At 38.1% G+C, this 12,505-nt stretch overlaps 1 protein-coding gene across 2 annotated transcripts in view; it reads left to right on the top strand.

Annotated features, from left to right (window-relative positions):
• pard3bb (par-3 family cell polarity regulator beta b) overlaps window positions 1-12,158 on the top strand; it is a 400,101-nt gene extending 387,943 nt beyond the window's left edge. Inside the window, exon 21 of one of the 2 annotated variants that reach the window (XM_051906928.1) lies at window positions 10,355-12,158. In XM_051906928.1, the coding sequence (XP_051762888.1) occupies window positions 10,355-10,421 (67 nt within the window). In that variant the 3' untranslated portion in view covers window positions 10,422-12,158. Of the gene's footprint in view, window positions 1-7,456; window positions 7,485-10,354 lie in introns of those variants that run through there. The other variant, XM_051906931.1, reaches the window with a different exon arrangement.
• Window positions 12,159-12,505: the final 347 nt, after the last annotated feature.

The following is a 12,505-nucleotide window of genomic DNA, read 5'->3' as shown; positions in this document are numbered from 1 at the left end:
TTAAAGAGAAACATCTTAGAATAAGTTAGTACTTAAATCAAACACAACTAAGAAGTCCATTAAGTCTCAATAGCAGCCTCTGAGCAATAACATTTTCCTCTGGCAGTCCATTTCAAATTCCAGTTAATGCTGAAACCCAAAACATCACTTTGGGCAGTACTGTCAAAACACTGTATTTGGGCATCTGCACCGTTATTTCACACTCTGATAACTCTTTTTAGAAGAGATGCCTGGAGATGCCGTTCCACTGAATTCTGCCTTGATGAGAGTAATGAAGCTCAGAGAGAGAGAAAGATGGGAAGATAGACTGATGTTTGACCCGAAAAGCTTCGACATGCTATCCAATCAGGACTCATTAAAGCTGATGGAGTTTGAAAGCCATGTGTGTGCATGTGTGCTTTTGAAGTGAGGAGGGGGGCACTCTTGGATTCGGCTGCTGTCATCTTCTTTTGGGGTTTGCCTGACAAAATAAGCCACCCCTCCCTCTCCTGCTCTGTTCATAACCCCCCTCCACTTTACAGTACCCAGTCTCAGCCCACAGGACCGCAGTAATTTATCGACGGCCATTTGTCTTTTGTCTGCCTTTTACAGCGCTGTTATAAAACTTGTGGTGTTGCTTATGCCATAAAGGAATAGAGTTAGAGTGTGCAAAGGCGCTTCATTAAATCTATTGTGCCATTTTGAGAAGCTTGTTCGGACGGTGCGGTGAAAGACAAAGACGGGGTGGAATTACTGTCTGCTGTTGGTTTCCTGAGCTCATCAAGCTCTCATTCCCTCCTTCAAATAAATCAGACCTCTTTCAGTTGGTGTATCAGCTACCTGTCAAGTACTTCCCTCTCTACTGCCACCTTTTCTTATGGAAAATGAGCTTTACTTTCACTTTCATGACAAACAATACTGGAGTTCTTGCATCTGTGTCTAATGTTTCCTATCTTTTGCTTTTTATTTGAATTTGCAGCAAACACAGAGACTGTTTTCATGGCTCAAAACCAGGGATTATATTTATTTATGGTTTGCATATTGAAGGGTTGGTGGTTTTGATCTTATTAAAGGATTAATTCACCCAAAAATAAAAATATTTATATATTTTCCTTTTACTCACCTTCATATCATTCCAGACCTGAATGCCTGAATGACTTTCATCCATTGAACACAAAAGGATAAAAAAATAGTGTAGTTGGTTGTATTTTTCCATACAGTTACAATGAACTGAAACTTTAAAGCTTCAAAAAGGGCACAAAGTAAAATTAAAGTATATAATAAAAGAAGACCATGTTCCATGTCTTCTACAGCTTTATGTGAGGAATAACTATTTATCATTTTGGATCACTTTTTTTCATTATACAGAAAAGAGGAGCACAATTTTCAAGTGAATTATTCCTGTTTTTATATTTTTTGGTTGCGTGTTTTTGAAAACTTAAATGATTTCCATTCCCAGCATTACTATGGAAACCACTATCAACACTACCCATACACACACACACACACACACACACTTCTCAAAACTAATAGAGGGACATCAAAGCGTGGATTGAGAACCTCCCCAGGTTCCCTGCTCACCACACTGATTGTTCCTGAATCCATTCACTGAGCCCTCCGTCCACACATCAAAGATCCTTTAGCCAATAATGTGACTATTATGCTTCCTTGCAAAAGAGCACAAAAGCAATGAGGATTTAAATGGAATTATATTGGGATCTGTGTGTGTGTGATTTGTGTGAGCTTGATTGTGAAACTGTGTCTGTGTGTATGTGGAATGCAGAGGCTATATTCTTCACTAATACTCAAATCCTCCCAGGGCTGTTTGAAGAATGACAGGCAAACACTTCTTAGTTGTAATGATGGTGTGAGGTTAGTTTGAGTATGTGTTTGTGTGCATGGGTTAGTTAGTGAGTGATGTAATGGGTATGGGAGCAATAGTAAAGATATCAGTGAATAGGTTGAATAAAAGGTCCAGTATAAGTGCTTTCATATACAATATGCAATGACATGGAGCCAGTGGGCAGTGCTCCAGCATGCAGAACGGTTGCGCTCAGATTTTTTATCCTTCCAATCTGTCTCCCTCACTCTCCCACTTCACTTCATTTCTACTCTCTATTCTGATCTAAAAAAAAGATATAAAAATATTAAAAATAAGTAATAAAAAAAAAAAAAAACAATAAACAGTGATCTATAACACCTCCCCCAACACACATACTTTTATTTTGACGTAAAATCACATGGAGCACTTAAAGTTGCCATGAAACGGAAGTTGTGATTGTCTTTTCTTTCCTATTGTGAAGTATATATAATGTGACTGAAACGTTGTCTTGAACAAGAGACTTGATTTTGACCATCAGGAATTGATTGAATCTTTGGATAGTTGTGATTTGCTTCAAAATTTTCAATAAAAAAAAAAAAAAAGAATTGTCAATTTTGATTTCATGCTAACTTTAAAATTTCTCTTCTGTTAAAAAGCACTTCTTGTTACTATATGGAAAGATAGTAAACGACCCAAAATCAAAGCAGATTCAGAGATGGAGTTTGTGTGAAGAAGCATACCATGAACCAAATCGCATAAACATCGGTGTATAATAAAACGCAGCACATGTTTTGATTTAAATCACAGCCTTTGCATTGGCATAACATCACAATTTCTTTCGATTAATCGTGAAGCCCTAATAGATGCACTCTTTAAAATTAAAGGGTTAGTTCACCCAAAAATGAAAATTCTGTCATTAATTACTCACCCTCATGTCGTTTCACACCCGTAAGACCTTCGTTCATCTTCAGAACACAAATTAAGATATTTTTGATAAAATCCGATAGCTCAGTGAGGCCTGCATTGAAAGCAAGTTAATTTATACTTTCAGGTACTAAAGTTATATTTAAAACAGTTCATGCGACTACAGTGGTTCAAACTTAATGTTATGAAGTGACGAGAATAATTTTTGTGTGCCAAAAAAAAAAACAAAAGAACGACTTCATTCAACAATATCTAGTGATGGGCGATTTCAAAACACTGCTTCATGAAGCTTTGAAGCTTTACAAATCTTTTGTTTTGAATCAGTGGTTTGGAGCGGCAAAGTCACGTGATTTCAGTAAACGAGGCTTCGTTACGTCATAAGTGTTTCGAAATTTCAATGGTTCACCACTGGGGGGTGTGACTTTGTCAGTTTGATACGTGCTCTGAACCACTGATTCGAAACAAAAGATTCGTAAAGCTTCGAAGCCTCATGAAGCAGTGTTTTGAAATTGCCCATCACTAGATATTGTTGTATAAAGTCATTATTTTGGTTTTTTTTGGTGTGCAAAAAGTATTCTCGTTGCTTCATAACACTAAGGTTGAACCACTGTAGTCACATGAACTGTTTAAATATAACTTTAGTACCTTTCTGAGCACTGAAAGTGTAAATTAACTTGCTTTCAATGCAGGCCTCACTGAGCCATCAGATTTTATCAAAAATATTTTAATTTGTGTTCTGAAGATGAATGAAGGTCTTACGGGTGTGAAATGACATGAGGGTGAGTAATTAATGACTGAATTTACATTTTTGGTTGAACTAACCCTTTAAGATAAGGCATGTTTTGACCCTTTTTAGGGGTTGATAATGTGATTCTCCACACGTGATTACTCTGCTAGGATACCAGTGTGAAAATTACTTCATACATCCAGTAAAAATCGCCTTGAGATCAGCTGGTTAAAAGTGAAAAATGGCTCATAAAGTTAATTCATCATATGTTTGCAAATGCCAGTTGGTTTCAGTTTTGTGGTTTTAACATTCAATGTGGCTTTTTTAACTGTCCACCATCACTTATTGCAGTATTATCTGAGATTCAAACAGAACCTCTGAACTCCTCACTATCAGCCTACATGACTCTAATAATCTCCACAGAGTAATCCAGCACACTCTCCATGAGTCTGACACCGAATGAAGGTCATTTTGTTAAATTTTGTTAGTTTAGCTGAAGTCAATAATCAATAGCTCTTCATTTCAGTGAGGCTGTGATTTCCTCACTGGGTCACATTAATCACAGTCTGTTTGAATGGATCAAAACTAGAAGAAGAAACAACAATTAATCATGTCTAATTAAAAATTAATGCTGGCATTCAATTTTCATCATTCCTTCAGTTTTTCCACATCACTTCCTGTGACTGCTGGATTCCCAGTGTAGCGTGTGTGTGTTTGTGAGTATTAGAGCAGAGGGTTTTGAGGGGTAATGGGATAGGGTAAAGCAGGGGGGTTTCTGGGAAAGCAGCAGATGTTTGACCCCCTTGTCTCCATCTTAGTTCGCCAGCAGTGTGACGCTTCTCAATCAATTAGCTTGAGTTAATCAGTCACTCATATCAGATGCTCAGTGAACCATCTCACTGACACTCCAATGCCAAATTGAATCTGAGGGCCACGTGCACACACACGCACACACACGCACACACACAACTATCACAATTATCTCCTGTTTGTTTCAGTCACAAGCCCACACTAACATCTTTAAATCAATCCTTGAAGTCCAAAATCTGAAAGCTATGATGTTTAGATCATTAAAGTTACTTCACTTACTCGGTTTCTATATAAAAATACTAAGTCAATCACTCCATTTATCCTTAACGCTTAACGTCTTTCCTCAATCTTTTCCTTTTCCTGTCTTTATCCATTCTGTGTATGCTCAGAGAGCCATATAGCACCCTGCTCAGTTTAAACAATGCTGTTTAGTGATTCATTACTTTTAAGTGCCCTTTTATCATGCATTTTCTGTTGTCTTATTGTCATTGGCAGTCTTTCTAACCCTCAATAGAGAGTTTAAGATCGCTGTTCCAGAGAATACAGACTGTGACTGTGTAAGACTGCTTTAATTTCATTTCATTTAGGGGATGTTTACACCATTTTCAACTAAAAACGGAATGCGTTTAATGCGTTTTGGCCATTCATTTACACGACAACAGAGTTTTGGAGGCCTGAAAACGCAAACTTTTGAAAAGTTTGGTTTCAAAGTGCAAGTTTTTGGAAACAATACTGTTATCGTCTCCATGTAAACTACAAAAATGCGAATTTGTGAAAACTGTTATGTCATGTGCATGTGTATTACGTGTTCAGTCTATAGGCGTATAAAGTAACATCGCCAACTACTGGCCTGGCAGTATTGTTTTCGCAGATCTTTGTGAACGGGGATTGTTTTGACAACGTTGCCGTCTGTATGCGAAAAACGCAAAAGAAAACTTTTTTCTGCTTTTAATACATTGTTATCATGTAAATTTAACACACTTTTTTAATCCAAAATTCTATATATTTGTATTTATAAATATTTGGCATCTTTCACTGCCAGACTTTTGCTTCACTTAATGAAGAGACTGTAAGTGAAATATGGTGTTTTTAATTTTCCAAAAGTAAGAGATACAGCAACATTTAGCAGAACCAAAACAATCATATTAGAAAATTGCAATTATTCACTTTATTTTAATTTTGATGCGACTATTAGAATTGACAAACTGCTTTGTAATCTATCAAATACGCAGTGATGTAAAGCCTGCAGCAACAGGCTAAAACTCCATGTTTTTCAATTACATTTCATTTTACTGCATCTCATAAGACCAGTGAAAAATTACCCAACAAGAGAAAAATGCAGATGTGTGAATTTTTGTGTTCATTACTCAAATTAATTACCAAAATGGTGACTCGCTTTGATGGCACGCAATGAACACACAGCAGAAATGTCCTCACTGCATCACTCCAACATTCACATGACATGCCATTTATTACGCAATCACATGATTACTGTCTCAGTTTGTACTGCATTGTTTTATGTATTTACTTTTGATTAATCAAATGTTTACGATCGCGAGGCTTCTTACTGGGAAAGTGCAAATTTGCAAGCTTGCTGTGCCTGGGGTACCACTGCAAATATTAATCTCAAACAGTAACGCACAATCATCAACTCCCCTCATTTATACTCATAACTCAAAGAATATATTACAAAAGTGCTGATATCAAAGCACTCTGTAGTTCCTGCACTGATGTGAAATAAGACTTTGCTGTCAAGGCTTTTTCTGCCCAAATAGCTTCACTCTTTATTCCTCCAGCCAATAAAGTCTTGATAGGTTCCTCTTCCTCATGAACAGGAACATTAAAGTTTACCAATCAAACAATCAGATGTCTTTGTATTATAACTCCAGATTGTGTTCCTTGAGGTCTGCTTCTGATAAGACACAGATGAGGTGAACGGAGGGAAAGCCTGAAGACGTTGAGAACAATCACCTATTTGTCCACCCTGCTGGCTTCTACTGGACTGTGATATTTACAGTAAACAACTGAATGACCTCAACACAGAAGGGAATGTTGGTTCCAAACATGTAATTTGAGAGAAACTCAATAGGGGAAAAAATTGTTGAAGGGCCAAACATCTCATTCATGCTGAGTTGTTAGATAAGCAGTGCCATAGCAGACTGAGTAGAGTAAGAGGGAGGAGACCTCTGTATTTGATCAGTGTACCTTCGCATTCCCTGGCCTCCATGCTTGCTTAGATCCCAATCAGCTCCATGGGATTCCACAGACGGCCTTATCAGTGTTAGAAACCCTGACCTCTGACCCCCAGGCTTATCAGTGGCCAGTGTTTGAGGTGAGGGGAGAAACCCATCAGCGATTGCACTTACCCCAGGCGTTTCAATTACAGCTTGTGTGTGTGTGAATATGGGTTTCATGGCTCTGAGATACTGCAGTTGTGTAATTAAAGCTAAGATTAAGAGGTATACAACAATTACCTAGAGAGGCACTTTACCTATTATTTCTGGTTATTTGACAGCTCATTCAGTCTCTTAAAAATAACTGCCTGTAGTTAATGTCATATACGTGAGAGATGGGTATATCCAGTTATTAGAATATGAAATCCCAAATCAAAGAAGAGGAAATTGTGTTTACAGATATATATACGGCAGGCCGCTGTTAATGTCGTATCCTGGAGGAGGGCGTCAACGCACTGAGGAATGAGCTATTGTGAAGATAATTAGAGACGACTGAATATCATTTGTCATTGTGATTCATCAGGTTTAGATATTATATTGTTATTTAATAAGGACGTCTCTCGTTTCTCCGGTCCGTAGTGATTTGACTGAAATTCAGCCGGCTGTTGGTTGAAACTGTGCTGAAATTACACCACCTCATCGCTTATATGCTTTTGATTCAGCATGAATGTACACATTATCATTTAATTTGATGTGAGTGTTTTATCAATAGACTTTAATTCTCCTGTTTGTTCCCTGATCCAGTCATGCTTTCATCTGTCTCCCTTGGCAGACACCTGCCCCCTCATGGTTCAGAGGTGAACTGCACTGGATACTTCTGAAGACAAGTTCAAATAAAAGGACAGATGTGGATTTACTGAATCCTGATTTTTTTTTTTTAAAACCGCATTAATTGCTGTGATTTCTTGAAGATTAAACATTATATAAACATTGTCAATTAAATTCTGCCCTTGTTTACAGGTTACAGTATTAGCAACACACATACACCGCTCCTGCTGGTAAGTAGGTATTTCTTCAGGCTGGTGTAAATGAATGTGAGCGTATGGAGACGAAAAGGCCTTGTGGGAGTTGGATGGCTTTGTGGATAATGAGAACTACAGTTTCCTCCACCACTATTCTTCTGTATGAACCCCAGGACACAGCTTCAACCTGCAGTGATAATCACACCGGAGGCGGCCACAGCTGACACACAGCAGTAAATAGGGGAATAAAAGTCCGCTCCTGCAGACACCAGGACCTAAGATCTACAGCGTTCAGATTTAGGTTTACTGCACCCAGCGCAACTTCTGTACACAAACAGGCAGATCAGAGAGGATAGATGTGATTACTGGATGTGGATGTTTGTGTGTGTGGGCAGCGGGTGAAACAGAAAAGCAGATATAACTCAAAGAGTCGTCTGAACATGGGGACAGGCTGATGAGCTGTGTGTTTGTCCCCAGTAAACAGGCAAAGCTATGTTTCAGCTGAGGCACATTAGAGAGTTGCCCGTGTATATGTGCTACTGATATAATAATTTACTGTTCTTCTGTGCAAAGGTGAGTTTATTGAGTGAAAATATCAATGTGCGTGCTTTTGTCTGTGTGGCTGTATTACTCACTTAGAAAGACGAGTAATGCAAGGTTGTGATTTGTCTTTGGAATTATATGAATTAAAGTCTTTATTATGCATTTTGCATTAGTGATGCATCAAAATGATTTTTTACTGAGAAACTGAAACCAAAATTCAAGTTTTAAAAGGTTAGTTCACCCAAAAATATCACCCACAGACATAGTTAAATTAGTCCATGTGACTGCAGTGGTTCAAACAGCTTAGGAGATTGACACGGAAGAGAAGATATCATTGAATAAAGTTGTTATTTTTGTTTTGTTTTTGCGCACAAAAAGTATTTTTTAAAGTTTACATATTGCTATTCTAGCATAAGTCATGGTGAAGTGCGTCCAACTGTCCACACAGCTGATATGTTTATCTCTTAAAGCTTACTAAATCGACGATGACACAGTAAAAACTCGACATCAGAGAAGCGCTAACTAAACTGAACGTCTTCTGTCAATGATTTCAGCCCTTCAAAAACATTTCTGCTGAACCCCAAAATTTTGGTGCATCTCTAGTGAATATGTTGTGAAACTTTTGTTGATAAGAGTTATGAGGGAAGCCACGGACACAATATTTGCTATTCATCTTCCATGCAAACACTGGTAGCTTCTTTATGTTCATGCTTAGATCCATAGTAAACAAATTTGACTCCAGTTCAACTCTGGTTCTACTTTAGGCCTGTCTATCTGTTGTTTCCCCCACTTTGGATGTTTCTCCTCTAGATTTGATGTGGGCAGAGAGCCGGTGCCCGTTCCAGCTGTGGTACACTATTTAGCCCCGGGGCTTGCTTACCAAGGGTAATTGGATCTAGGTGTTAATCTGTGCAATACGTCTAGAGCAGTCCACTTGTCCCACTGACAGTGAGAAACTCATTCATGCATTTGACTGCTGCAGGAGTGTTTTGGCTGGCTTACCGAAGAGCTCCGTCAAACGTACAAAGAGTTGAGGAGCTGCAGAAATGCTGACTTGTACCAAACTGAGGAATCACGTAACTCCAGTACTTAAATCCCTTTACTGGCTATCTTATAGACTGATTTCAGAATTGTCATATTCATTTTTAAATGTCTTCTTAGTGCTACCCCAACATACCATAACAATATGATTGCAAAATATAGTATACTACAGCTAGATCACTCAGTTCATCCAACTGATATTTGTAAAACATGGCTGAAGAGTCAGTCTCCTGTTGTGGAACTCTGAACTATGTTGACTTGAGGTAAATAGCGCTTTTTGAAAGTAACTGAAAGCAGCCTTGTTTACTATGGCTCTTCCTTAACTTAATTATTTTCTTATTTTAAAAATAGCACACATTGTGATGGAATTTGTGATATTTTATCACATTTTTTTTGTACAGGTCAAATGGAGTCACCTTAAGAAAATGTCTTGATTTTCTTGGTATTTCATAACTTGTTATATAAAGTCACATGTAATCAAATAAAGTATTTTAGTTCTCTTTACTTGCTGGTTGCACCACTGGACATTTCCTTTACATAATTCTCTTCACTCTTTATTTATTTTTAAAAATATATTACATATTTTGATTGAAATGTGTGATTGAATGTATGTTTTGTTTTTTGTTTTTAAATCAAGTGGACTAACCTTAAAAAACCTTTATTCGTGACTTGATATTCTTGTAGTATTATATAATGATCTAATTTGTGTAGACTTGCATGATTGAATGTGCAAGAAGAGTATTTTGTGCTTTTTACTTCCCCAGCTGACAGTTTTTTGGTTTTTTATAGTATTTTCTTAATTTAATTATATTCTTTCCTTTTTAAAAAATATCACACATTTTGATTACATATTTTTATGAAAATGTGTGTTTTGTTCAGGTCAAGTGGAGTAACCTTAAATCTTGATATTCATTCTTGTTTATACAACAGTTCTTTCTGGTTCTCGAATCTGATTGGCTGAGAGCCATGCGATATTCGCCCAGTATCAGCACTGGTACCGTTTCACCGCTCGTATCACTCCTCTTGCGGCGAATGTAATGGCGGTCGAGCATATCCACCATATTTTTTATAAATACTACTGTTGTTATGTCACGAAATGTAGTTTTAAGAGGTTTTTAGGTGAGAAAGTATTCTAATCGTAAACTGGCATGAATCAAAGTGCAAGAAAATAATTTTTGTACTTTTTACTTAACGGTTATAGTGCTTGACATTGTACTATATCCTTTTTTTGTTTATTCCTTTATGCTTTGTTTGTGAACATTAATACGTCTATGTCTTCAGTAACTTTGTTCTTGTACTTCCTTCCTTCCAGACATCTAGTAGCTGTAAACAAGCAGATGTGTCAGCATTGGGTGCTTTTTGGCTCGAGCGGGACTTAAGCTCAACTGGCGTAAGGAGATGAAGTAGAGCCACTGCTGGGACCGCAGCAGGGACTTTCCTCCCTGTATAGCCATCATGAACCTCAGAGCTCACACACGCATGCACACACACACTCAACACTTCCCCCGTGAGGCTGAGAGTGTGGATAACCCCACCACCACGCACAGAGACTCCACTGTTCTACAGAGATCTCCTCATGCTCAGCCTGGCGTTAGCCAATAAGATGGATGATCACAGGTCCGCTGTGGGTCGAGGTGTGTGTGGACAGCACAGGCCAGGCCTGTCAACACTTCAAAGGGAAGCTGTTATTTCACCCTGATCCAAGACCAGCCCTCACTATACCCAAACTCTGACCTCATCCGTGATAGGTGACACCACAAGACTGGTCTGAAGACGGTGTAAAAAAGCAACCTTTATCAAGCATTGCTGTTGACAGGCTCAAGCCCCCAGGTCAAATAGTGCAGTGGTCTCAAGAGCTGAGAGATGGAGTCAGTACACTCAGAGAGATAAGAGTGTCATTGAGGTCTTGTCAACTAAACTATGAAACATCTCATTGAGTGGTTGGTGATAATAAAAAGAAGTCCACTGTTTCGAAAACAATCATGTTTTCTGCACTTCCTGTTTCCTTTGTGATTCTCAGAAATAACAGCTCAGGCGTGGCACATGACTAATCATCTGACTTCAATAAGACATGACCTGAGACTGACAAGGCATCAGAGCTAAGAAAAACTTCCCCGTGCTTCCCTAGCTGCCTGGTGTCACAGTGGCGAACATGTGGCAGAGCGTGTGCAGGGTGGTTGAAGAGGGAGAAGTTTATTTCGGGATCCGCAGGGTAATGCTGTGTCATTAAAGCCGCTGTAGTTAGTGGCGAACTGGGGCCCTCTTTGGCCAATGCTGGGTGGATATGAAGAGATCTGTGCACAAGAACATATCTGAGAGTTTGGGTTCCTTGCACAGTGTGGTTTATTCTAGCCCTTCTCTCTAAACCCCAACCTCCTGCTGTACTTTAGTGTCTCATTTCTGTCCTCATATGTGTTTTTGAGTGCAGAGGGCCAAATTAAAGGACTGTGGATGGGCAGAGCCAGATGGACATTGGTCTTCCCAAGATCTGCTTTCTCTTCCCCTTTTCTCAGTGTCCCACACATCCTACCACAAACTTCTGCTTTTTGTACGTATTTAACTGTGAGTGTGTGTGTTTATTGTTCATTTGTGTATTTTCAACAGTGAATCAGTCACAAGGAAAGAAAAACAGATGTTTTTAGTTTCTGTCAAACATCTGTCGTCATGGAGCTTTTACCATTGGATTGTTCAGTTTCTTGTATTTTTGCTCAGCGTTTGACCCTTATACCCTTGTTGATCTTTCCTTGGCTTGCTGTCAAAAACATTTGCATTAATTCAACCGCAGCCACACATTACCATGCACATCGCCTTACCTAATGCATGGCTCAACTCAGCATTTTCACTTTTCTGCTTAAAGTCAACTGGAGGGCATCAAAACTGTTAAGTTTCTAACATCAATCATGCAACAAGCAGTCAAACATAATGGTAGCATATATGATCATAATTACAACAGTTTGCTTCTGTTGTTCCCTTATGTTATTTGGGTCAATAATTTTGTCCAGATCTATTCTAGACATATTTTTCTATTTCTGGGTTATGTCATTTTTTTATATTGTGGTGGGACTTTGTGGGATAATTAAAACTGTCTAGGTGGTGTAACTGTGCAGAGTAACAAAATCATTATTTCTTCAACTTTATTTTACAATACTATAAATATTTGGGGAAAAAAATTTGTTCATCAAGTCAAAAATGTAAAAATAAACTTCTATATACATGATTACAATGATTTTTACATGATGGTTACACCACTTGTAACCATCATATATATATATATATATATATACACACACACACACACACACACACACAAATACAAAGAATGTATGGTTTTTACAGTGCTGTAGTTACATTGTAATTACTCAAACAAGTACTGAGTACTATTAATTAACTACATGTACTTACTATATAGTTGGGGTTAGGGTTTGGTTTAGGGTTAGTTACTTGTAAATATGCATAATTTACT

Source organism: Ctenopharyngodon idella, chromosome 9, assembly GCF_019924925.1.
Source record: "Ctenopharyngodon idella isolate HZGC_01 chromosome 9, HZGC01, whole genome shotgun sequence".
In the NCBI taxonomy this organism is placed as follows: domain Eukaryota; kingdom Metazoa; phylum Chordata; class Actinopteri; order Cypriniformes; family Xenocyprididae; genus Ctenopharyngodon; species Ctenopharyngodon idella.
This window is presented reverse-complemented; position numbering and strand designations above follow the sequence as displayed.